General features: G+C 44.0%; 1 protein-coding gene across 5 annotated transcripts in view; it reads left to right on the forward strand.

Moving 5' to 3' along the window:
• Positions 1 to 1,103: 1,103 nt before the first annotated feature.
• The window catches only part of LOC119015567 (vang-like protein 1), a 49,743-nt gene continuing 23,476 nt past the window's right edge, over positions 1,104 to 27,370 (forward strand). For 2 of the 5 annotated variants that reach the window (XM_037091653.1, XM_037091658.1), the window contains exons 1-4: positions 1,104 to 1,240; positions 3,230 to 3,319; positions 12,497 to 12,762; positions 20,529 to 20,655. In XM_037091653.1, coding sequence (XP_036947548.1) covers positions 12,692 to 12,762; positions 20,529 to 20,655 — 198 coding nt within the window. In that variant the 5' untranslated portion in view covers positions 1,104 to 1,240; positions 3,230 to 3,319; positions 12,497 to 12,691. Of the gene's footprint in view, positions 1,241 to 1,292; positions 2,182 to 3,229; positions 3,320 to 6,803; positions 7,047 to 12,496; positions 12,763 to 20,528; positions 20,656 to 27,370 lie in introns of those variants that run through there. The other 3 variants (XM_037091656.1, XM_037091657.1, XM_037091655.1) reach the window with 3 other exon arrangements.

Genomic DNA, 27,370 nt, shown 5'->3' on the forward strand with positions numbered 1-27,370 from the left:
TCAAGTTTTTACATAATTACAGAGCTGGTTTTTGGCTTTTTCAAACCAATTTTACTTTTTGATGAGAATATGACCAGCGGAAAAAATACACTGCTGAATGCTGAGATGATGAAGGAAATGCGTCAATGTAAATCAATCAAAATTGTATGTTGACTTTGTTAAAGCCCCCCTCCACTAATAATTTTTACTTCACTTGGATGTTCAAGCTTAACACTCCAGAATGATGTATGTGCAGAGTTCGGCATTAGAAGGCTGTTTCCTGTGTTTCTCTGTGTTGATACGTTCCAGTTTAAGAGTCTAAGTCAGGATACATGAGACGCTTCTGTGACACGACAATTACTTTGGAGGCTAATCAGAGGATGTGATTTTATGAATTTGTAATGAGAAGATTGAATGATTTGTGGAAAAACAAGCAAATATTTAAAGTAAATAATATTTCTTACAACATGTCTTTAATTCTATATGTTGGTATGCTATATACTAAATTATAGTTCAATTTACAGGTCATACTAACTCATTGGAATAATTTACTGCCATATACTGTGACATTTTCTGGGATAGTAGTTGTACTGGGGAAATGTTACACTTTTGCAACCTCAGCTCGGAATGGGTTCCAGCCTCCTTGTGAGCCTGACAAAGCTAAGTGGTTACAGACGATGGGTAAAGGGACCAAACAAATGGGGGGCTGTGGCTCAGGAGTAGAGCCAGTGTCTTGTTATCAGAAGGTCGCTGGTTTGATTCCCTTGATCTGCATGCTGAAGTGTCCTTGGGCAAGACACCAAACCCCAAACTGCTCCTGATGCCACCACCACCAGTATATGAATATATGAATTACTGTAAGTGGCTTTGAGGAAAAGCACCCCTACACCTGAAATACAAATGTAAACAAGTCTGTGTGATCCACCCATCTTTTTCTGACCCCCTTTTTGGGTGCCCACTTTCACTCCAGCTCCACCTGACTCAGGTTTACTCCAGGGACCTATAGGTGGACTCCCACCAGTGTCGCCGGGGGCCCTCCCGTGTTGTAGACACCCCCCCTAGCGCCACGTCTGCGCACTGCACCCCCGTATGCCGAAGCACTGCCCCCTGTGAAATTCCTGACTGCCAGGGTGATTCCTACGGTTACCAAGGGCTGCCGCTTCCTACCGGAGCCCTGCCGTGCGCTCTGGAGGGCAAACTCTTTTATAACCTCTGGATAAATTATCAACCACGGGAGGAATGATATCTCCGCCGACAAAGGGTGAGTTGTGTTTTATTATTGAGACAGTGTCGCTCCTGTGTGTTGTGCAGATGTTTGGTGTGCGGGCTCAGCAGTGTGTGGAGCTCTGCCTGACAGCCCGGTAATGTCCTGTCTTGAGTCGTAAAGCAGCCAGAAATGTACGTGGTCGTTGTCTACCTGCGTTCACACAGCCAGGGGAGAGCCAAGGGGCTATTGTTGAGAGGTTTTTATCCTGAATGTGTTTGGGTTTTTTTTACGCACAGACTTGGGAACACGCCCTTTGCTGCCTCGTCTACCTGAGTGGGAAAAAAAAGGGTTTCAACTTCATTTGAATGCCCTCGAACTGCGGTCACACCGACACGCAGCCTCTCACCGGGGGGAAGTTAACCGTGTTCCTTCATTTCCCGCTTCAGCTTCGAGTTAGTTTCAGTGTCGGTTCGCTTGAATAGACGTTTCTACGGCTCGGAAAACTCTCAGAGCCGCTTGTGAGACCTGGTTATAAAAAAAAAAAAAAAAAAAAAAAAAAGTCAACTATGTTTCATACGCTCGACTTGATCCGCATTACCCCGGCTGGTGCACCGCCGCTCAGCTGTAACTGTAACCTGCGGCGGCAGAGTTGCCGCGGACGGATACGTGATAGCACCCCCCTCCCTTCCCTTCCTGGCCTCTGACAACAACCAGGAAGCCCCCCCACCCAAGAAAAACCACACTGAACACCCCCCCGTTGTTTGAAAGCTCCGTGCGGCGCTCTGGGGTTTTTCAAGCAGACGCCAAAAAAGGCTGCTGAGGTGAGGGAGAGCAGGAGGAGGGAGGGAGGAGGGAGGAGGAGGGGGGGCTTCCGAGGCCACGGTGAAACCAGGGAGTTTCCTGCCTCAAGGTCCGCCTGCCGGTTGGGTCACACAGGTAGGGGCCGGGCGGGCGAACCTGCTCTGGAGCTCCACCACTCTGACTCAAGTGATAAAGTGAGATATTTCTCCTCCTGTCGCAGATATTTCAGACACAACCCTCTGTTTTTTGGTTTCAACCATGCTCTTATTATATTTTCTGTTGGGTTTATTATAATATAGTTGTTATAAACTAGTTACCTTTCTGTGAAATGTGTATGAAAGGAAGTTGACACATTTGCATTGAGGCAAACTTCATTCAAACGATTTTACATGATAAAATCAACAACATATGTGCATGTTGTGTTGATACATGTGTGACTGATGCTTAGACTTTAAAATCTGCTTGTTATCATCATTTAGTCTAACAGCAAAGTGTATAAAATGGTCAGGGCCCAAGCTATCTATCCACCAAAACTGACCAATACTATAATAAACTGTGTTCACCTTGATATATGACACAGTAAAGGAGGAATTGTTTGGCATTTTGCTTGAATAAAGGCAGTTTTCCCCTCATGGATCACTACAGTATTTCTAATATAGAGATGCATTGACTAATTAATTGATTGAATGAGATTGATTGACTATAACCGTTGTTTGTTTTCACAGCTGAATGAACATAATAAACAAGCTGACCATGAAGGACGTCCCAATTTCATACTGTTTTTTACTTTGTTTATATGTGGCGGACCCTGCCACCTTTTCCAGCTTCCAACAGTGGTAACCTTGTTAAGATGTGATTAGATTTTTTGGTGTCCTTACTTCTCTGGGGTGGTAAACTGATTTACTTTGGGCTTTCTGACAAAAACAAAGACATAGAAGGACGTCGTCGAGGGCTTTGGGACACACTGATTGACTTTTTTCACCATTTCCTTAGATTTTACAAATCAAACATCAAATCAATCAGTCAAATAAGATGATGACTGACAATTTGACCGTAAAAGTCCTCAGTATCAGTGGTAAATTGCCCAGGTGCTCAGACCGACATCTAATGACGCTGACTGTTTCTTCCTCTCCATTACTTATGCAAGAGCCTCATTATCATAAAATCTTGTGTGTTCTGGATGAGACTAACATCTGAGAGTTGTGTGCTTCTTATCACATGTGCATTCCTCTTCACTTTCAGTCCCAGATAAGTGGCTCTGGTTTTGCCTGGCAGCTGCAGAGAGAATACTGATAGCGGAGATGACACCTGTCAAGAGCTCTCGGATGTGAGGTGTGTGCTTGAAATCTACATGCTTGCGGAGCACATAAACGTGTATGTTGATGGCAGTTTAAAGCATTTACATGTACAGGATCCAGGCTCATTATTTGACTTCTTGGCTTCTGGTTTGTTTTCACTGCTGTATCAGGGGGAGAGTTAAGAGTTAAGATAAGTTGGTCTCTTGAGGGGAAACAGGCAATACGTCAGTGTCGGTTTTTTTCCCTCACTGTCTTGTTAACTCCGGGTTTTTCGGTTCAGCTGTGACTGAGCGTGTTCTCGTGACATGTGACATCAACAGAGCCACGATTGGGGTACGTGATGTGACATGAGATTAAAGGTGATACCCCTGAGGAGACGGTGGCGGCAAAAAGTGACATTCGCCAAGATAGCACCACATACCATGAGGGAATAAGAAGCTGCAGAAACACTGGTAGTGATTTCCAAATATAAAAAAGGCTATAAATTTGAGTGGCTTTTTTGTTGATACAGCTGGAATTTTAAACATTCTCAATAGCCTCAAGTGACTAGTAAATTTAAATGCATTATTACCTCCGCTGAGGACAAAAATACATAATGCATATCCATGAAACTTGGAGGGAGGATGGGTCTCCTCCCAGAGCAGAACCCATAAACTCTGGATAAGAGACAAATCCAGGAGTTGTCTTTCACTTTCTTTAACACTGAATCTTTTCCTGACATTTTTGTTAATTTCCTCTGGGAATAATGCATGGATGTCGATGGAAAAAAAATGCTGTATTTACTTGGCTGGGATCTACGAGTGAGTACAAAAGGGCACTGTTGAGCCTTGGCAGAGGTATGTGCTCTACTGAGTGCCATTCTAGTTGAATAGTCATCAATATTCCGCCGTGACATTTTGGTGCCTTTTTTTGTCACATGATGAATAAATCATTGTGAATAAAATGTGGAGAAAGACGTATCTGCTGCCAAAGTAGAGCGCAAAAGTAAAGGTAGTCTGTACAGAAATAGGCTCGGAGGAATGAAATCAACAAAACTCAAGCCAAGCCAAGTCTGCTAATTAACAATAGTTATTTTTTACACATCTCTTTATGAAGGGACACAAAAACAGTATAGTAAGAGCAGTGTCGGGTAGAAACAGACAGTATTCACCCCATTTGTGTGTATTTTTTAGAAACAATGTAGAAAGCAAGAAAGCCTGCCGCTCATCCAGGTTGGCTGGGATCGGCTCCAGCCCCCCTGTGACCCTGTAGAAGGTTAAGTGGGCGGATGGATGGGGAAAGAAAGAAAGTTTAAAAATTAGGTAAGCCAAAAAAAAGAAACCTTTAAACTATAAAAGCAGGGCATGCAGAGGAAGGAGATGCGGGATGAAAAATGCTGTTTGAGCTCAAAGTAACAGGTGTCTGCAGATGTTCCAGAATCAACAGGTTACTTATTCTACTTCAATCACTGATTCTACCTGTTCACCAGCATGGTCAATATACTCTAAAAAACATTAACTATCCCCCCCAGGATTGGCTCTCAGACTATTGATGATGTCACAAATCATGCTTATAGATTTGCCTCTTCATCAGATTTTTAAAGAGCATGATTCTACACTTTCAGCAATGAATGTGAAAAAGGGGGAACTTTAATAGCTAATTGCTGCAGTTTGTGTCAAAAATCACAGTTGTAATCCGTTCGGATATGAACACATATATGAAACACATATTTATATATTCAGTGTGACTTAAACTTTGCGAAGATACCATTGTTTCCAATGACCATCACGAGTAAACATCCATATGTCAACGCAGAAGTCATACAACAAAGATTCTCCTTACTGATACAGAAGCCTGAGAATCATCACATTTTCAAGTTTTCTCAGTATTAAACGAATCCAGGCATAATTGTCTGAACATCAGTGGGTGCGCTGCAGACAGCGAGCGTTGATGGCTAATTCGACTTACCATCAATCATGAACAGCTGGTTTATCGACTGACCACTGAGCCCCGGCTCAATACGGTTGCCTAGTAACTCCAGCACAAAAAATGCAACAGGTGAAGGCTAACAATATGAATCAGGCTTAAGGTGTGGAGTCAGACAGACTGGTCTGCGAGAGCAGATGGAAACTGAAAGCAGTCTGTCTCTGCCTGCATGTGCCTCATTCGTATCTTGCAGGATAACTCAGGGGTTGAATTTGTCACTCTGGAATGTTGATTGAATTCCGCAGAATTAATGGCCCTTCATTTGCTCAGTCATGGACAGCAACACAACCAGCATGTGACCTGGCCAGACTTCCACAGTGACTTGTTTTTCATGTCCCGGCATGTCTTGTGACGGAGTCACCTTCTCTCGAGCTGAAGTGAAGTCATTATGTTGCATGAGCTGGTCGTCTCTCATTATGGTGCGAGTAGATGTGTTATTGCGGCGATAATAGAGGCAGAGCTAAGAGGGCGTCATGGTTACAGAGGGACAGAGGAGGCGATGGGGACGAATGAGCCGCATGCTTGATGGCTGGAAGTAACTGAACAGCCTAATTTAATTTAGAAGCTGATAACAGATTACATCAGAAGTCCCATAAAACCACACGGCCCGGTTATCCAGAATAAGTCATTTGGTAATTATGTGTTAATCCCCCATTTTGCATGTAAACCCATCATCTCATGTTGGAGAGCTTTTCCACTGTGTAAACACAGGTCATGCACACCAGTGGCTCTAAATGCTGACGAGCTTTTAATAGCATCGCTGCTCACGCTGGCTTCGGTCCAAGACCACGTGTTGTCTTCAAATTCAGCCCCGATGATTTCAATCACTGGGCTGCACAGAATTTCCTGTGGCTTTTTTTTCAACCGTGGCTCAGTTGGAGTATTATTGTTTCAAAGGAGAGGAACTGTGAAGCGGATCAGCATAGAAAAACTAGTGTTGGAATGGTGCAGGAATCAAAGAAGTGCCATAAAAGGCTGCGGTATTTCAGGATTAATCACTGCAGAGTGTGAATGAGCTGCAGGGGGCTTTTCATTTCCACCACAAAAAAAAAAAAAGAACCTCGGAAGAGCGGATGAATGGCTTGCCTGAAAGGAGGCTTCGAATGAAAACCAAACGGATGATCTTATCTGGTTCATTAGCTGCTCAATTTGCCGCTTTATGCATGGAAACTGGAAGTACTCCTCCTGCCCCGCGTTTGACTCCGACTCATACAGTCAGCGTGTCTCCAGTGGTTCAGGTCTGTTTGCAGGGCAGCACCTGGGTGGTTCAGTGACTTTGGACTATGCAACAGCAGCAGGTTCACCACAGCTCACTTACTTTACTGAATATTTGAGCCTTTGTCTGTTTGGCTTTAAGAGTTCATCAGTGTGTTATGAGGTCAGTAAGTCTAGAAGGTTGTGAGTCAGATATGTGCTCCCCTGGACTTTCCCTTTTTAAAAGCTCCGGAAAGGTCAGGCTCATAAATTACTCTTAATCAGCTCAAGCTGCTGCTGAAAGTAAGCTCTTGAAACAAAATTTTTTTGCCTGTGTTTACCTGTTCACCTCTGTTTAGTTTGGTTCCTTGGGACTGGCATAACAGCTGACGAAGTCTAGTGCAGACCCACCTTTTCAGGCCTTCTGGGTTGTTGTGGTGGATAAACAAAGCAAAAGCTCAACTGCTGTCAATACCACCTGTTTATCCTGGACCGTCAAGAAAGCAATCTCCCAAGCGACCTACCTTCAGGCTCATCGTCAGTGTGAGTGCGACTACAGATGATGACCCCTCCAGTTCCAGGAAAGCTCAGCCTGATTCACTGTGAGTCACCAGAATTTTAATTTGGAATTTAGACTGGAATTCGATCCAGTGTCCACGTAGCGTGATGATGCAGATTGCAGAATGTAGTGTGATGAGTCAGACCAAAAAGTAAAACGCAACAGTTTATATTTGTCTGTACAACACTGAAAAAAATGACTTTGTTGTGTTCTGTGTTCAGGTAATCTGTGTTATAGAACAGGTTTTACATAATTGAACCAGACAGGTTATAGATGTAATAGCTCCATTTGGAATTACTCCAGTAATGGGAAGTTGTTAGTCTGCGGTACTCAACATGACGACAACAGGATCGATGCTGCAGTGCACTCAAGGGTAGAATGGACTCAATATGCATAATGTTGCATCCACAACTGATGCACACATATTGCAGTTTTGATGCAGTCGTTTTCCAGTAAATGTTGCCATTCACCCAGTGGCACATCCATAAAAATGTCTTTAAAAAAACATGGATGTACCTACGCAGAATATTGGGAACAGTGATGTCTGAGATGCTAGATTTCATCTTGCCGTAATCAGGGTGTCATACTGTCTGTATGTCAGTGTATGCAATCGGGCCGTTGATGTTGGAATCTCGATGGCGCGTATATAGGCCATGATGTGAAAGGTGCAGTCGAGCAGCACCGATCTGTTCACGGCGGCTGACAGCAGGTATCTCGTGGCTCCGCTGCAACGTTGCTCCGGCGCCGCGCTCACATGAAAGTGCTTTCCCGGGCTGTTTACGCAGGCTTGTTTGTTTGCATTCCCACCTCAGGCCGCTGGATGTTTATCTTGCTGCTCCTCCGCTCAGGTTGTCCCACCTGTTAGCTAGTGTGTATTTCACTTTCCAGGAGACACTTCATATCCTGAAAGCACTTGAGTTTTGTAGTAAAACGCCCAGGTGTTGTATTACCTCAAGGAATTTGGCGTTCGATTGGCACTCAGAGGTCCTCCCGAACAATGAGTTGTGTTGAATAAAAAGGCCTTGTGAGAGAGCATACCCTTCACGCTTGATTGCTGCGATAATTTCGCTCTTCCCCCTGCATCGCTCCTCGCAGCCAGCGTTTTGCCAGGACAAACAGACAAGCCGGCAGCTCAGCAGGAGTCTTGGATTACAGTGAAGAATCTGCCAGGGTTCCCTCCCTTTACAGGGCCGGGGACTCCTGTTTCAGCTTTCGGACTGTCTTCGCAAACTTGAAGTGGTTCCGCTTACCAATTTTCTGTAGCACGGCAAAACACAGAAACCACATGTGAGAACACCCGCATATCCTGTTTCGCTTCAATATAGACCTCAGAGCCTGGCCTGTGGCTGTAGTGCATGTGATGGGCTGAACTATGTGAGGAAGAGGCTGGAGCAGGAAATAATTGATCAGCTTCTAACCCGGTCTCTTTACTCACGTCTGCACTCTGACTGAACCTGGAACACGCACCCATTTAACCCTATTAATCCCTCATTTAGCCGCGTGGCCTCGCTTCTAAGAGGATTAAAATAGGTGATGGAAATGCCTCCCTGATTGTGTCCAGTTTGCTTAGCAACCCTTCTAGTCACTTTTTAAACCAGGGTTTTTTCGAATCCCCAGAACCACGGGCCAAATCCAAGCTGGTTGCAAAAGATGATTTTATTGTTAATTCAGCCCTAATGACTTTATTATTATTATTATTATTATTATTATTGAAAGTGATTGACTGAGATTACAAAAACTAGCTCTTTATTTCACATTTTTAAAGGGAAATGTTATTTACGTTCATGGATGAGAAGATACTCACTCTCATATCTCTATGCTAAACATGAAGCTACGGTAGCAGCCAGCTTGTTTATCTTAACATAAAGCCTGGAAATGGGGAAACAGCCAAGCTAATGCCTGGATTACACTCCTATATGTTCAGTTTGGGACACAACAGATGTGTTTATACTACTCTCTGGAGTACATTTAAAGGGCTATTTCCACAAATGCACAGACAAACTGTGCAGCTTGTTGTAGCTTAGCGCCTCAACAGATTGTAGATACACAGAGCCTACATTTACACCCTTGCATGACAATTTATGTTGCATGAACTCTGATAGACTCTTGCACTATCATAGGAAAGAAAATTATAATAATCTGTCTTATTAGCATGTCTGAGGCATCATCGCTTCATAGCTCATTCAAAACCAAGTGTCAAAACAACAGATGGCTGTCCTGTTTCCAGTTTGTACATTGTTTAATCTGTGCCAAAAACAATCAAGATATAACATGTTAATGGCTGTGCTTTAGAGGTGCTGATCAGTGTGTTTTCAGTCCACCGAAGTATATTTGCCGACTTTGGAGATTTTTATCCATCCATGAGGTCGACACCATCCACAAACTGTTAACTAGTGGACAGTCTGCGCTCACTCTTCTCCTGCTGACTGCTGTTCTGTGTTACATCCGTCTTATGAAAGCATGGATTGTGATGTGACCTCTTCAGTCTAATATAGGTGAACTTAACCTGGTTGTTGCTTCATGTCTGTTTGAGAGCCCTGCTTTTTAACCTCATGGTCCATTACATATCTGACCTACTAAAATAAGGTAAATTAGAATTAAGACATCTGTTGGAGGCATGTTTGTAAAGTTGCTCATGATAACTAAGGCTTTTTGGAAACCCCTGCTTTACCTGAAGCATCCGGTACGATCAATAATGCAGCTGGCTGTCGGAGAGAACCAGTTGAGGGAGGATTTGTCGCCATGTGAGGGTGATTCAGACATTTATAAACGATTTGCAGAACGAGCACATCCAAATATGCAGTTGCGCAACCTTCAAAGCATTTCCAAGAGCCTGTGACAGTCACGCAGGCGTGCATACACACTACAGGCTTACTCACAGATGTGCCGACACCACACTCCTCACAACTGGGTCATACTAGATCTTTAGTGCCGTAGTGTATTTTTGGACCCAGTGATGTGTGTTCCCCTCCAAGTTGCAGATAAAGAGTGTATTTTGTGCTCTGAATCTGGCTAAGTGACTCATTCTCAGGGAGTTGCGAGTGAAGACTCCAGCGAGGGAGACGGTTTGTTTCGGTTTCTCACCACCTTCAAGCGACTGGAGCCATAAATCAGCCATAAATCTTTGTGTTTGTCGTCTTGAGTGTTCCAGGGCAGGTTTCGATCGGGAGGTGTGCCGCAGCTTCAGACTATGTCAGGGCAAAGTGGTGGAGGGGGTTGTTTGAGCACACTGTTTGATGGATGCAGGTATTAGAAAACAGAAATGTGTTCGTACTTCACCTAAAAAGTAAACTGCTGATAGATAACTTGAACTCAAAAAGCTCCTTTCATGTACAGTAGTGCTCATGGCCAGCTGGCTCAAAGTGCACAAGTACTGTATATAGAGGAGAGCGTTATCTGAGCATAACTGTGATTTAGGTATTTTTGAGTTAAGTTTTAACCACCTGTGCATTTCACACCTCACATTTTTCATCTCTCCCTGAGCCAAGGAACCCTGTGTGTGTGTGTGTGTGTGTGCACGTTTGTGTGTGTGTGTGCACACGTGTGTGTGTGCGTGTGTGTGTGTGTGTGTGTGTGTCATGCAGGTGTTACACGAGCTTGTTTACAGCATGCCTCGAGCTACCCATGACTCACTTCTCTGTCTCTCTCACTCCCTTTGTGCAGGTATTTAAATGGGTGCTTCTAATCTTTTCGAAAACGCTAAATTTATCTCACTCAAACGCCTCCATCTTCGTCTGCCCAACGAATCAAGTGCACTCAGTAAACCTCTTTTAAGGTCTTTAAATCCTTCACCTGCTCAGGCACCATACAAGGCATTAGTTTTTGTTGGTTTTTACTGGTATTGGCAAAGTATACGATGCATGAGTTGAATTCTGCATGATGGTGCTATCAGCGTATTTACTGCTCTTGGGGGGGAAAGAATGCAGTTTGATTTTACTGAGAATTGCAATCACCCAGTACAAGTCCCATGAAACAGCCGTCATACAACGTTATTAAGTGGATGGAAGCATTTATCTGGCCGGAGATACTCGAGTAAAATCCCCAGATAGGAATGCTTTCAGAGGGGAAATGAATAATGATTCTGAGCAAATATGTTATGTGAATATTTGGGCTCTGGGTTTTTGGCAATTTCATTTTTAAATTAAGTTTCATAGACCAAAGTGATGAAGAGATTAGATAATACAAATAGCCCTCAACATTTATATCTCTGTATTGTATAAAAACCAGGGGTCATGGGATGCAGGTCTGAAATAAAGAAAATAAATAAAAGAAAAAAAGGAAGTACATGGTTCAGCCTTTACAGAAAGCTCTGCAGATACTACCTATGATTTAAAAAAAAAAAAAATACTTGCCCTCATTTGCATGTCTCTGACAAAGTACATTGTCAATTTTATAACTATTTTTGTTTAAATATTTTATGGTTATATATTTAAATATACCCTTATCACAGTTTCAGCTGTAAATATTCTCCCCTTCTCTCACATAGTGTGTTAATAATGCAAAAACAGACACATTTATAATTTTTTTTTAAGAGTACTGACAGGCACACAAATGTGTTATTTATCAGTTAATAAACTTCAGACTGACTCTCACACTTTCACAACTCTTTTATTTAGGTGCACCCAATAATACATTATTAATGACTGTTAGCTGCAAATAGTGTTTTTTTTTTTTTTACAGTTAATTCACAGCACACGCAACAAAACTTCAGTCGCACTTGACAGATTTTTGAAACAGAGCAGTCATACCCTGGAGCCCCGATAATCACTATTATAGTGTTGATATAGTCTCATGTTACACTTAAATGCTGAAAAGGTTCCATTATTTTAAAACGAAATAAGCCCGAGCTGCAGGCGATTCATTTTTCACTACATTTAACACTTCCTCTGAGCACTGCTGCTGTGACAGTTTGGCTCATGAGTGTAGTAATGAAAATTGAACAGACAAAACACAGATGAAAATCAGCTGTTTGTGAAAAGCAATAAGTTGTAGGTGAAACGAGGATGTTCGCTCTCCTTATTTTTAGTTTCCCCATCACGTCTCTCTGGAAGTGGCAGCTCCTCCATCATATTGAACTTCTCCTGTGAAACAGCGGCTTTTATCGTCGCCGCGTTCTCGCTGCGCTCGTCGCCTCAGAGCCCGTCAGTGTGGGGCTTAAATTGTTTGTTGTGTGTCAGAGACTTAAAGCCGTCTCTGAACAACAGTTGTCAGCCGTGTGGGAATAAGAACAAATTGCTGTTTCACAGTGGCAGTGTCTTTTATCTGGAACGCTCAGCTGTAACGTAACCTCCTGAGAGCTGCCTGTAACGCGGCGCTGTCTCTGTAGCTAGAAAATTGTAATGCAGTGACAGTTAAGCACAGGCACACAGGAGCAGGCATTAAATGATGAGAAATATATGTGGTGAAAAAACGCCTTTAGACAGTCACACTCTCATTGGCTCCTCCTCTCTCTTCGCATTTTGAATTCAAATTTCCTGTCTGCCTTCCCTCCAGGTTAATGTTCCCTCACCGGGCGCCCCCAGGGTCGCTTTCAAGCCTCACTGCCGACAGCTCGCCACCTCTGTCAGCCCTGTGAGCGAGCCAACTGATCGCCTCTAGCCCAACAAGCTTCTGCCCGCGGTCCAGCTGAGCAGCCTCCGTGTTGCCTCCGCCAAGGCCCGGCAGCTGCCTGGGCAGGACTGCATCACCATGGACACGGAGTCCACATACTCGGGCTATTCCTACTACTCCGGACGCTCCCGGGGATCCCACAGGCATGGGTAAGATGACTAAATCCTGTCAATAATTCTGTCTGTGCTTTGACTGGAGGGTTGGAGTGTGCTGTGTCGTGTGCAAGTTGGACGTTTCTTGCCAAAATGCACCTTGGGAGTTATAGTTCACTTGGATTTCTTTGCACACCTTGACTTTTTACTCAAAGAACCAGATAGTCCTTAACACAGTTGTTCATGTTTTATAGTGTTGATTCAACAAGTAGAGTTTGGTGCCCATCCAAGCTGCAGGACGGCTCCTAAGATTGTCCATGGGAGAAATAAATGGTACCTGGAAAGCTCTTCCCACTCTGCAGCTCTCAGACTACTTGACAGAAACTATTGAACTCTTTTCTGTCAGTTTATCCACTTTCTCATCCCCGGCTTAGCTTCTCCTCAACCCCGCGTTCCCTACACATGTCCACCCTCCCTCGGTCCTCCTCTCTCCGGGCCGGCATGTGCGGAGCCTGCAGCTCGTGTAGACGCATTAGTCTGTCAGCAGTGAAATGGCTGTGCCTGACAGGCCTCAGGAAGGCAGCGGGGGGGACAGGTGCTGAAGAGGCCTGACTGACTGACTGATGGCTCAGCGGATACGTTGAGAGCCTGAGAGGAGATGAGAGGAGGAGGCTCTGGTTCCACAACAGCCCCTCCCTTGTCACAGACAGGCCCCCTCCTGTTAATTCGCCATATATCTCTCTCAGCAATCCGTTGCTGCCTCCCTCTCCCGCCACCACCTGTTGCTGTTTAAGGCTACTTTCTGTGATTCCCCTCCACACTTTAACCTTCTCGCTTTTTAACTTTTGTTCTCCTCCCCTTCATCATACCAATTTTTTGCTCCTGCGTGTCGTACATGATGTGAATGCAGCAGCTGCCTTCGTCCTCGTTCGCTCTTGACCTCTCCTCCGCAACGCCTCCGCCCCCCCTGCACCCCTCTTTAATGGATTCCTGACTACTCTCCGAGGATGGGTTAGGCGCAGGCGTATCACTTGTTGCCGCATTCCCCCAGGGCAGGAATGTGCCCTTGTAGCTCAAAGTTACGGCGAGCAAAAGTGGTCTCACTTTGTTGGAATCAAAGATAGAGGGGGGAGGCTGGTGGTTTGGAAGTGGGTGGTGGCAGCGGCGGCGGTGGGAGCTCCTATCTCCCTGCTCCTCTACTGTTTCCGAGGCCTTTCAAGTGAGTGACAGCAAATTGGAAGGGAACATATGGGCATCCCCGCCAAGTGCCTTTTCCGCTCCTCTGCTCTTCAGCTCCTACCATGACTGTGCCAAAGACACCGGCTGGCCTCTAATTTGATATTCAAAAAACAAAAAGAAATTGTTGCCTTTGAAAGCCCTCGCCTCCGTCGACTGAAGGTAATCTTCCTGCGCCGAGGGGTGCCGTGCGTGAGGCAGTTCTGGATCACTGTTGTCTAATTACATTGATGCAGGCAACAGATGCAGGCACGTGGCGGCGTGTCCTTTACTTGTATGTATGCATATTTGCGAGTCATCCTTAAACACAATTTGTTAGAATATGATAGAAGAATGAAATGGGATTGGCTTAGGTTTTTCATTAACAGACGGTGCAGGATTTTGGAGTTGCTTCCTCTCACAAGCTGGCTTTATGCCCCCCCATCCTGTGTCAAACAGGCCTCCTGGTGTCCGAGACACTTCCAGAAAAGAAATTCCCCTGGTTCCTCAGTGTCCATGGACACGACTTCTTGCCAGAAGCTGAGGCGAAACAAGCTGGTGACACCGATTTCTTCATTTGCAAGCTTTTTACTCCCTTCTGACCGTGTTCAATTGAATGAAAGCAAAACAAAATTACCCTCGAGAGCAATCTTAATTGTGCGTATTACACTGATGCCCGTGCATTTTTGTAATTATTTAGTCAGAATCCAGAGGTGCACAATTAACTGCAAGGGAAGGCGTTAATACGATTTTCACACCTTGGTCGTAATATTCCATTAACACACGACTTATTGGAGGTGGCAAGCAGCTGCTGTGTTTTATTATGTTTATATGTATTCGTAGTTTAATACAGAGAATCATTGACCTTCAGATTAGGTTAGACATTTTAAATGGTTCTTATTATCTCTACCATCACAAATTATTAAAGCTAAAGAAAAATCTATTTCTGTATTTTGCATTTTTGCCATAATTGTGCTCCAGCCTCACACTCGTAGTCGAGAGTTTTTCATGACATTTAGGAGAAGGCGAGTTTGGTTCTGAACCACTTTAGTTGTGTTTTTTTCTCTCAAAAGTTCCCCCGAAGCTCGTCTCCCTCGCTGTCAATTTTGAGTGTTTAAATGATTCTAAAATTGCAAATCTCATATTAGCAGCTGCTCATGTGGAAAATTGGTTCTTTTGATTGGTACAACTCCAATTATAGGACAGCGGCACGCGGCGTTTGCGAAGGACTGAGTGAGTAATTTAATTCATTCACAGCTGTAATACGCTTTAAAAGTTCCCAGATGATTCTTCTCATGAAGGAGACGTTTTATATACATCTTGTAAAGTTAAGTAAGTTAAAGTTGTATTTTTTTTGCTGGCATAATTAGTCTGAATACTGTGATAATTAATATGAATGTATATAGTAATGGTTTCAATTCAGCTGACTTGACTCCTGGAAATTTGAATTAGCTTGAGAGGTAAATACACACTCGATGCTCTTACGATCACTTAATACTATCCATCACTTTCCCACCACTGTAAGAAAACACTTCAGGCTGTATTATTATAATCCCTACAGGCTCAAAATATGCCAGCCTCGGTAGCTGAAGGACCCTGCAGCCTGACCTCTGTGGGCTAATAGGGTGGCGTCAGCAGTGGGAATGAGTGAAGGCTTCATCAGACGTGCTTCGCAGATGATTGACAAACTTTGGAAACCTCCTCATGTAATTGTTGGTGGCTGTGACTGGCAATCCGACACTTACACTCGCTTCACCCAGCAGTTGGCCAGCTGTGGAGCTGAGAGAAGAGCTCGTGTTCAAACTCCTCTCCTGGCTCACTTTTCATTCTACCTTTGTTGTGTAGGCGTCTGAAACCGCTTTAAACATTAAGTCTCTCGACAACAGCATACAGACCACTTCTTTTTAAGCACAGCCTGACCTATTTGTCACTGGAATCTGTCACCGCCCGCTGAAGTTATCTATATGAAGCTATTCCTGAGTTGCAGCTTCTCGCACCCAGTGCCTCTCCAGCTCTGCTCACGTGCTGCTGTAGTGGTGACAGTTAACAGTTAAAGCAGAAAACGCTCGCTCTTGCCCTCCTTTCTTCACCATATAACAAGTTGATGACCGTGAGAGGACCTAGCGGAGTGTGTGCTTGGTCAGTTTTTATTTGGCTTCATGACTCTACCCATTTGGCTGAGGCAGAGCTGTCCACCGGTACCTCGCCTCAGGTGGCTGCATTGACACAAAGCTCTGTGTCACACAGGTGTGCGGGTCGGTCCCGCCAGCCAAAGAGAGAACAAATTGGTCCACAGACAGTTTGACATGCCATGCTAGTTGGCTCCACTTCTTCCGTCGCCCTCCCTCTGTGTGAGGTGGAGAATGCGATCACAGCCACGCTCATCCTCAGGTGTTAGAGGGAAACGGTGCTTCCAAAGTCTAATTGGCAGGACTCTGCCTCAGCTCGCCAGGCATCTCTGCCCTCCCAGGACCCCCTCCTCCCTCCCGTCTCATCCCTCGCTCTTCCAAAAAGCCATACTCGTTTCAGGGATCCTCGCTGGAAGTCAAATTCCATTAATCAAATCATAGCGCTGCACGCTGTTGGAATACCAACGACCTGGCTGCATGCTAATGAGGCAGGAAGAGGATGTGGGGGGGGGCGGTTTGTGTGAGCGTGTTGGGAGTGAGGTTTCCACACAGTGCGATCACCCCCAGAAGCTCGCTGAAGGGGGAATGAGAAAACAGGCTGGGGGAGGGGAGGGGCTGGTAGACAGAGGCCGATCTGTTCGAACCACTCCCTGGCTGCCCACAGGTCTGCTCGCCTCTCTGCTTCCTGTCTGTGTGCATCCACAATTGCACATTTAAAAAAACAAAACAAACGCTTGTTGTTCACAGTTCTCTCGCATCATCTTTGCACCTTTTTTTTCATTACACATTTTTAGTCTCGCCAGTATGGTGAGGACCAGGTGTTCCTTTTTTTTACCTTTTGTTCTTGACTCCCACAATGAATCATGCTCTGCTGATAAACACATAACACATGCCGAGTTGTACAGACACACATTCATACATTGTGATTAACCCAACCAACTTTTTCAAATGAAGCACTTGTGACTCCGCATAACAGGTTATTGCCCTTATGTGGGTCATGGGTAGTCATTTTTACATTCCAGATTGTTTGATTTGAAGGAATTTGATTTGATTTGATTTTTTAGCGTGGAGGCCTACCAAGAACAACTGCTCTATACCACTGTCCAATGAATAAATACTGAATGCCACCAGGAATGGAAAACTGATGTCAGATTAGTGAGAATGTAATCAGTTGCAGGAATTTTCTGACTTTCATTCACTTTCATCGAGGTCTGCTGAGTGAATGGATTCTGTCCTGTTCATTTGGTAAAGGTAGCATTAGCTGAGGTTCAAAGAGAGCCTAGAACAGAGGTACTAATGTTAGCCTAAACTCTGATATCACCCACAAAGTGGATGTGCTAGTTGTTCATGGGTTTTTTTTTTTAACATTAACTTTAACCCCACAAACCAATGTGGCCTTGAATTTAAGGCTCTGTTTCCACCTGACATAGTGAACTACTGAGCTGGACATGCTAACACATGCAGCTTTAAATAAAACGGATAAACACACTGAATGAACCGTTCCTCAAATATATGTTATTTTAGATTTGGGAAATTAATTTTTTCACTTGTGAAGACACTCAATTGTTGCAAAATGTGATCCATGTTTGTCATATTAGCCTCGTCATTCAAAGGCATTATATGATTGCACTAAACATCTGCTGGACCCTGAAATGCACGTTCATCCTAAATATACACAAATATAACATGTTTCTTTAAACTTGTAGAATGAATTTCTCTTTTTTAACACAACCACGTGCCTCCTCTTCTCTTCCAAAGCTGTTACCTTTCCCTTCCTTTTCCCCAGAGCTGCTTATTATTCTGCTGATGACTTTGAAGTAAGATCAGTGCTTTATGAGCCCTGCTGCTCCTCCCAGTCTCCCACCACTACTGCACTCCTCCCCAATTAATAATCATAATCAGTGGCAGCCTCTGACTGATGATGACTCCCGCTGGAATAACCATCGCTACAGTAACGGCGATAGCCATGATAATATTTAAAGGAATAATGATCGCTGTAATATACTTAACGGCTTACATCAACTTCCTAATCTCCTGGATTTGGTAGATAAGAACATGTCAGTCACTCTGTCAGTGAAGGAAGTTGCTGCAGGCTATTGAAATTAACTTTCCCTCGCCTTTCACACATTCGAAACTTAAGTTTCCCCCTTTTTTCCTTATTTTTTTGGTAGGAAACCGTGTCTACTTGCAGGAGGAAGTACAAGAATAGAGGCAGAAAGCGGACTGGTTAACACCCTTGAATCAAAACACATGGAGCCAGTGTAACTGCATGAGTATCGCAGCTCCACTGCTGTCAATCATACTGATTCCTGCATTAGTCCTCCAGGCAGGATATCCTGTACATTAGGGTTATGAATTGTTACTGTGTGAAAGAGAAGCGTTCAAGGGTCACATGAGTTCTGTGTGTCTGAAAAGGTTAGTATAGGGTTATTATCTATAGGCACCAGATTGATTTAGCCAGGCATTTTGTTGTCTGACTTTGGATAGATCAAAGCAGCTCTAATGAATATTTAGGGGTGTCATGATTCGATTCAAACTTTAGTTTTGTTCATTGAATTTAAAGACAGCATCAGTGATTCATCTCCATCAGAGGGTTTACTTGAACTGAACAGAACTGAAGACATTGCCAGACGAGATCTCATATTGAATTGTTTGGGAAGATGCGTCACTTGGGACAGATTTGAGACACCAAACTTTGCAACAAACAGATTTTCTATTGATAAAACCCTGAAGAGCGGTGTGATTGTTGAACTCGGCAAAACTTTGAAAATGTAAATGATGCAGCAGCTTTAAGGTTTTGCTTTCCTCCTACAGCCCTTTCAACAAAAGAAATCTCAGGTAAATTTGTACATAAATGCCAAGCAGCAGACAGAGAAAGAGAGAGCCTCATTTCCCTCTGGAGTTTGTGACGAGACCACCAGAGCTAAAAGAAGAGTGAATATTGGACTGGGATTTTTCAGAATCCTGACTGCAAACTTTAAAGAGGCAAAAAAAAAAAAAAAATGCAGAAAGGTAACAACACCCTGTGGTTGAGCATCTTAATGGAGAGAGTGCTGTGCAAATTTGATTTGTTACCCTTCTGTTCTAATGTCCCTCATACAAAAGATGCAATTATGACCATGAAGCAACATGCTCAGAGACAGCAGGAAACTCAATTAGCATTTAGCAAGACAACAGCATCTCGAAAAGTCTTTTGTCCCCCCCCCTCGGACGAGCGGCTGAAATAGACTGCGTGACGTCTGTTTCATTCACTGTTTGTCCAGTAATCTCTGTCGAGCATCTCCGGCATGTGATATCTATATGAGATCTGACAGCGTTGGCTCTGCTCTCCGTCTGTCTCTCATTCAGTCTGAGCGCCACCCAAAGAACCAGTTAAACACGACTGTTGTCGTACAAATTCAGCTTGAGATATTTTGCTGCGTTGGACCTCAAAGCGACTCGTATTGCTTCCCAGCATCTTGTGTGCGCTCCAGCTATAAAATACTGTATGTGCTGTGTCCAAGATGTCAGCAGCCTGAGGGGGGGAGGGACAGAGTGGAGAGATTAATCTGTGGTAATGGAGCTGCAGAGCAGGCACCGTGCCATGTGGTGATGGTGCTGTTTGGGTGGAGGATGTGGAGACCTGCCGTTCACGCTCTATACAGGATTAGGGCTGTAAGTGCAGGGGGTCAGTCCGCCTAATGGAGCTCATATGTTGGGGACAGAGGGCCTTGTAGCGAGAGAGAGAGAGAGAGATGCAGTGATGGAGGGAAGAAGGGGGAGTGGATGTAGAGAGGAAGGATGTAGAGGGGAGGGGTTTATGTGGGGCAAGGTTCACACGGGCTTAATACTCATTCAGTCATCGGAAATTAGACAGAGGCTGAAACAAAGTGCAATTTGATTTGTCCACCTTCACGGAGAGCCGCCACCAGCTTATCTGAGTCAAACAGCAGCCGGCAGCTTTCACATTGTCCCTGCTGGTCTTTGTGTGTGTGTTATGTTCATATCTGTGACTGTGCGCCTCTGTCACCAGCCTCTCTCCACGACTGTTTGTCGCTTGATAAGCTCTTTTGCTGAAAATCAGGATGAATCGAAAATAATACTGAAAGGGTCGGAGTTCAAGGACTTAATGGTTAGCAGGGATTATATTCGGAAAAATGATGGGAAAAGACAAAAATACCCTCTTATTTCATGTGAGGGTTTACTTCCATTAAGTTTAGAGACCTTCAATAAAGAGATTTGACAAAGTCAATGCAGGAAAGGATCGGATATCCTGACTTTTAGTTCCTCGAATGGGTCAAGTGCATTTCCAATAATGTAACGTACCTTCCTTAAGCCTATAGCATTTTACATTTCCTAAATTGCTATGCATAAGAGATGATCACAGATGATGAATCTTCATCTAACTCTGTATATTAAATTTGTCATGTACACCTCCTAGACTTCCTTGTTTCCATCAACATCAGTACTGCACTAATCATGATTTTTTCTGTTTTACAGGGAGCGGAGCCGGGACCGCCACAAGCCCCGCAGTAAAGACAGCCGCTCTGAGAAGTCTGTAACAATCAACACGCCGCCTGCAGAGCCGCTGCTGGGCGACTCGGCGGTTCGGGGTGAGCAGGTCCAGGTAGGGCTGACCACACAGCACCGTCACTTCAACACACTCCTGCAATCCTGACTCACCACTCAAGTTCTTCACACTTTCCTTTGTGGATGCTTTTAATACACGATGGGTCTACTCTGCTAGTCTGATTTATAAGGGATTTAGAGCACAGGAGATTTATCAGTCACTAGTCAAAATGAGTTGGAATGATAATCAGCCGGGGCTGGGACAGGCCATCTGCTATTTGAGGGCAAAAGGCAGAAGGGACAGTCCACTTTTGGCGAGGTCTGGGCTGTCACTTTCAGGAAATCTACCGCTGACAAATAGCTGTGACAGGATGTGTGATGCAGAATGGTGCTTCTCTGGTCAGTAACACTTTGTTCTGTCACTTTGGTCAGAGACAAACACTATTTTTCACTGTTGGTCGTGGATTAAGCGACGATTCTCTCCAGTGCAAGGTGGGGAGGTGGCTTCAGTGGCCCCCGCCAAAATGGACCAGACCGAGTCAAAAGAGCAGCTTAGCTGTTTTTACAGTCAGTGAAAAGTCAAACTCTTCCCCTTAGAAAGCATGCTGACTTTGATGTCAGCGACTACAAGCTCAGAAAATGGAGTATGTGTTGGACTATTTGATCAATGAAAAGTATAAGGTAGGAAATATAAACTCAGACAGTTATATTTGCAGTATATCAGGTAATATATGGGCATCAGGATGTGTTTGTCTGCCCATTGGTTCATACAGGTTGTTCTTGCCAAATAGACAGCGTGCTGACTCATTTTCATGTCATGTAGCAGACAGCCATGTGATTATGTTTCTTGGAGTCGGATAAAAGGCGGAACAAATAAAAGACAGGTTGATCTGATAGCACCGTGTACGCTGGGCAGGTTGGCTGCTGGTTGGCAGGTTAAGACGTGAAATCCAGGGATAGTATCCATGGTACTTGAGAATATACAAGAGGTATTGGTCCAAAACAATCATGTGGAAGAAAATGAATGATTGCCAATTTGTAACGTCAGACTGTGTGGTATTATTGCAATTCATTTTTGTATAGCTAAAAGAAATACAAGTTTAAAGTGGTAAAAGTTTCCTCCATTAAGCTCAGTTGGAGACCATGGATTTATGATCTGAACACACAAATTGATTTAAGGGGAATGTGTTGCATGTGTGGCATTTTAATAATACTGGAAAAAAGCATTGAGTAATGTTTGCTTTTAGCTGCAGGGGCTGCCGTACTGTTTGTTCCACTGGTTGGGTCTAATTGCTGGTGTGTCAGACTGTAAACATTTGAACATAGTTTGTGGTATAACTCCTGTTTGTTGTCACATTTTAAAACAGTGTTGACATCCTACATCACCAGTGTGTTTCATGTTGGATTAAAAGTCTGGGACCTTCCAAACATGACCGAACAGTCATTTTCACATCAAGGAAATGTTTCTATTGCAGTGTTACTCTTTATGTACACATTTCCCGGATGTAGAGATCTTATTATGTAGATTGCATAGTGTTTCTGCCTCTAGTCAGATTTATTCAGCATGTTTTTAGTCCCTGGGTTCATGTTATGTTGTATAAAATTGACTTCAGTTAGAACTGCAGTAAATGAAGATGTCATTTGAGCTCTGGGAATCAGTAATAAAACAAAATACTCAGCACATTGATTGACATTGAAAATAATCACTAGCCATATCTCTGATGAGCTTTAAATGTACAGATTATATATTTGAGGGAAAAAGTATATAGTAGTATATGATAGTATCGGATCGGTACTTTGCAGCGGCAGATGTCCCGAGTTGAGATATTAGAATTGGTATTTTTCTGGGACACTATAACATATTTTAGCATTAAGCAGTGTAACTTTCAAAGGCTGTTTTTTGTAGACTAAAACCTCAGCAGCATCTAAGCAACAAGTTGTTTGATAACTGATTTCATCTCTTTGTTCGTCCTCATTCATATCTTGTTGCCTCCGCGGCCTCTGATTCAGCTGATCACTCGTCTCTCCTGCGAAAGTGTGAAATGTGCGCAGCTCCTCTTCCGCGTGCTTTGAACGCAGGAATGTCAACACTTGCTGCTGGCAAGAGTCGAATGCATTTGACGAACACAGAGATGGAGATCTTAGCACGCAGACGGCCTCTGCTTACCCAGCGCTGACCTCTTCTTTTAGCCGAACAACTGTCTGGCACAGTTGCCCGCTTCAAGTGTTGGGCTTAACCTGCTGAACGGAGAAGATGTCACACGCAAACATGCACAGACGCTGTTGCGTTCACAATCATCTACTGACCTACTTGGCGCTCACTTTCCCTCATGGCAAGACTCGTTAGCAGGGTGCCGTGTATGTGAGACTGTGTTTTTGTCGGTGTAGTGTGTCTAATTTTAACACATGACAGGATTTGCCACAGAGCACAGCCATCCTTAGTGTTTTTTGCTCTTCATGTCTTATTCATGCCGTGGCCTGCAGTAGTGCTGATGACAGGGCGGGGAGTGTTTGGCTTTAGTTTGAGTAATCAGGGCCCCCGATTTTACTGAGAGGGAGGCTCAGCACAAATCCTCGTGTGTGTGTGCGCTCCGCTCCGCCGTCTCACATATGCTCCTGCATGGGTACATTACGTGTCTGTGTGCGTCAGTCATGTCTCAGAGTCTAACTGTGCAGCGCCGCGCTCATTACTCCGCTGCCGGGACTTAATCAGAGTCTTGGCTGACAGTGCAGCACATCGCTCCAGGCAGGGATGTCCTCACAATCCAGCACAAAAGTTTTCTCGTGGCTGTGGTGTGTCTGTGATGCTTCACCACAGGAATTACAGAAAGAGGAGGCCGAGCTCGACATTTAAATGTGTCAGAAAGCACAGCCGGAGATTCGAGATTAACACCAAACCAGCCCGAGAATCATTTAGAGGATTTGCCTGCTGTCATGAGATCATGCTTGTGTGTGTAGATGTTTTCGACTTGGCAGCAGGCATTCACTAGATGCGAAAAGACATACCAAAGCAGCTGTGGGCCACATTTATAGGAATGATTCAACATTTAGGGAGCTACTTTCATGTGCTGCATATTCTGCATCTGTATTGCACCAGCAGTGGGCTTGCTTAGCTTAGCATGACGACTGGAAGCAGAAAGACAAATAACAGTCCTCCAGTTGGCTCACCGATGAACATGTTGCATCTCGTATGTTTGATTTATACAAAAGTTCCTTCCGTTCAGCTCCAAAGCATCCCCTCCTCGGGGTGTCACAATTGTGATCGAAATGAGCTTTAAATTTTGATCGCACCCCGATTCCACACGAAGGCCCAATTTTTGGAGGAGATTTTTATCATGCACCTTTACTAGAAAAACAACACTGTTCCTCATATATACTTGTTGTATCTGCAATGGGATTTCACCTCTTTTTGTGAACTGGGTTGATCATGCACCTCTCGTTATGTTACCTGAGTTCGCTTGATATGTTTGAACAGGACACTTCCAGCAGGTTGCTCCAATTTCAGGAGGCAGGCCAAAGCTCCAGGCTGTATGCTAATGTGCAAATGTGAAAAATACATCTCAGGTGCTCATGCGGCAGTAAAATTGTGAGGTGGGGACAAGTGGTATCGGTTTATGTCTATGGCAAGTTCGTCTCTGCTGTATTTTGCTGGCTGGCTGTTTGTAGAGGACAATGGAGGTGAGTAAACGTGGATATTGGTTTGGACCTGACGCTAAATCGTGTGGGCAGTTGGGTCGATTTTATCCTGTTGTTATTGTTGTGTAGAACTGGATTCTGGAGTGGATGGCGAGAGGTGGACCAGAGTAGCTCAGGTCAGTGTAGCATGGCAGCTTTGCGGCTTAGGAGTGTGATTTTGAGCGGCATTGTTCGAGGTGTCAAACAGGAGGAATGTGATATGTTTAAACCAGGAAGCATTCTTTGTTAATTAGCGCCTTCCTATCTCGACAAATGGAGAGAGAAAGTGGAGCTGGGTTTATTTTTAAATGTGCAGTGTAGAGAAGGGAGCTCGTGTTGCCTGGTGTGATTTGTGTTTGATCTCGTCTCGTCTAACTTTAACCCCTTACATTGGCCTGTTTTTGTTGAGATCTGCTGCTTTCTAGCAAGGAAGTAGTTAAAGATAATCTGCCTGAGTTCTTTTGATAAGTCTTCTTCTTGTATCCAAATACTGGCGCTGAGAAAACCAGTTGAGTTCTTTCACTGCTGTGCCAAATTCAGTTCCTCGAAGTTGCACAAAGTCGTCTTAACACCTCCCGACCTCTCACTGCTTCACCTTCCTCTCACCCTCTCTTTAGCTCAGTTCATTTAACCCAATTAAACTCAGCTGCTTTGTGCTTGCTTACACAAGTCACACCTCGGCACGGTAACAGTGCCGTCGCTTTTGGCGTTCCTTGGCGAAGCACGGCGCAGGTAGCTCTGTGAAAAAACAGCCATGCCGGCGCCTCGGAAGAAGCACGGCTCTTGCGTTCACGTCTGGGATCTCGTCCTCGTGGTGAGTGCTTCCTGGCTTGGTCCCCCCGTGAGACAGAATTCCCACTGAGCTTCATGGATATCCTGCTGCTTTGTGTGTGTGTGTGTGTGTGTGTGTGTGTGTGTGTCTGTGCTTGTCCCTAAGCTGCATGCCACAGGCAGACTGTAAGCTCTGTGGGTGGCAAGAACGAGAGAGTGGGAAGATCTCCTTAACGTTTTTCCACGGTAGATTATAGGAAGGTGTTTTTTGGGGTGTAGATTTTTGAGTGTCTTTATTAGTGAGTGGACAGTGGAGAGATGACAGGGGAGTAAGAGGAGCAAGAGATGGGGGGATGTCATTGCAACAAATGCACTCGAACAGGGAATATTGGTGCCCATTTGAGAAGTTTAATAGCATTTTGATGAACTTTGAAGCTTAAGGTAAGGTCAACATAATCTAATGATTCTTCGCTGGTTTCTTGCTGTGCTTTGATATTTAAGGGCAGCTGTGGCAAACTGTAGTGACATCCAATGTGTTTTTCAGGGCTGATACTGATTATTATTAAACTGATACACATTTACAATCAAAATTAATCTTAACATCAAAGTTTAGAATAACCAGTGTGGAATGTAACTATGTACAATTTACTGTAGTACTGTATTTCAGTGCAGTTTGAGGTATTTTACTCAAGCATTTCCATTTTCTGCTATGTTACACTTCTACTCCACTACATTGACTTGATCATTTTAGCTGCTAATTACTTTGCAAATACAGAGTATTTAGTTTGACATGCCACCTGTGACGTGTAACTAGTCAGATAGTGTTGTGGGCGGGACTGATGGAGTAAAGTAGCACATTTTTAGGTGATTGTATCAGCAATCAGACCCAAAAAACAATGGTATAACGATTTTTAAAAATGCAGAATATCAGCCCGGTCAGGCTGATGATCAGTTCACTCCTACTATGTGACATTTGAGTCCTCAAACAATATGTGGTTCTAGAGGCTTAATGATGTGGCTACTGCTCACAGGGCTTGTTGGGTTAGGGGTGAATTACTGGTGAGCTAAATGATCATTGAAGAAATCGATTACTCTACATTGTTAGATTGAATTAAAAGTTTTCGGGTCTTTAACGATTAGGCTGGTGTTATTACCTCCACCAAGCAGGATATGTTTTCACCCGAGCCTGTTTGTCGTTTGGTCGGTTTGTCGGCAGGATTAATAATAAAATACTGAATGGATTTTCCATGAAACGACCTTGTTAACTTTTTGTTGCGGATCCAGAATACAGGACGGATTCAGGAATTGTTCTCACCTTCTTTAACTTCTTTAAAACCTCAGACATTTTTGTTAATTTCTCAGGTAATAATGCATGGATCTAGATGGAAAAAAGAAAAAATCATGTGCGTCTGGTGTCTATGAGTGAGTGTAATTTGATGCTAGATCACAGATTTGGTGAGCTCAAATTATGGTTAAGCAGTTGTGGGTTGTTGTAATATTTAGAGTGATACAGATACAGGACTATTGAATTTAATATTGGATTAGGTTTGATCAAATTAAAGGGTGGGGCACTGGCAGATCGAGCACCACTGTGGGTTTTCTTGTCAACAAATCCCAGGAAAACACCCAAACCAACTATGTGGTCATCCATTTTTCAGTACTTCAAAATCTTCAATCTCTAAACCTTTATAAACAGGTCATGAGTATATACACTTTTTTTTGCAAGGATAAACCCTTTCCTTAAAGAACTGGGCTGGGTGGTGTAGTTTGTAGTGAGAGTTAAAACAGGAGGGCATTTGTTGGGGACTATTTTCAGTGGTGGATTCATCCCCATTTGGTGGTTTTGTGGGTATTTGTGGCAGCTCACTTTGTATTTGGGGATAGTTTTGAACAATAATGAAGCTATGTGGCACTGATGAACAAGATATATTTGTATGTGGGATACATTTACCGTTGGTTTTGGTCTTTTCATAGGATTTGTTGACTGTAACGAGAATATAGGACATCATCGCATTTACCCTTTAAATACACACTGTCAGGTTGTGATGTTCTATTGTACATCAGTTGGTCGGATGAACAGGTTTTGTTTTACCTTCCTCACAGACACACACACACATACACTCACACAAACATTAACACACATGCAGCCTTGCCAGTGGCAGCGCGGCGACACCACGGTGCTCACTGGGTCAGAAGCAATGGGCGGAGAGTGGCGCTGAGGCAAGAGACGAGCAGAGAATAGGAGAATGAGAGACGATGCCTTGAGGGAAAGATGGATAAAGGAGAGGGAGGCAGGAGGACAGGAGGGAGACAGTTTCGGGAGAATA

This window comes from Acanthopagrus latus, chromosome 24, assembly GCF_904848185.1.
Source record: "Acanthopagrus latus isolate v.2019 chromosome 24, fAcaLat1.1, whole genome shotgun sequence".
NCBI classification, from domain to species: Eukaryota; Metazoa; Chordata; class Actinopteri; order Spariformes; family Sparidae; genus Acanthopagrus; species Acanthopagrus latus.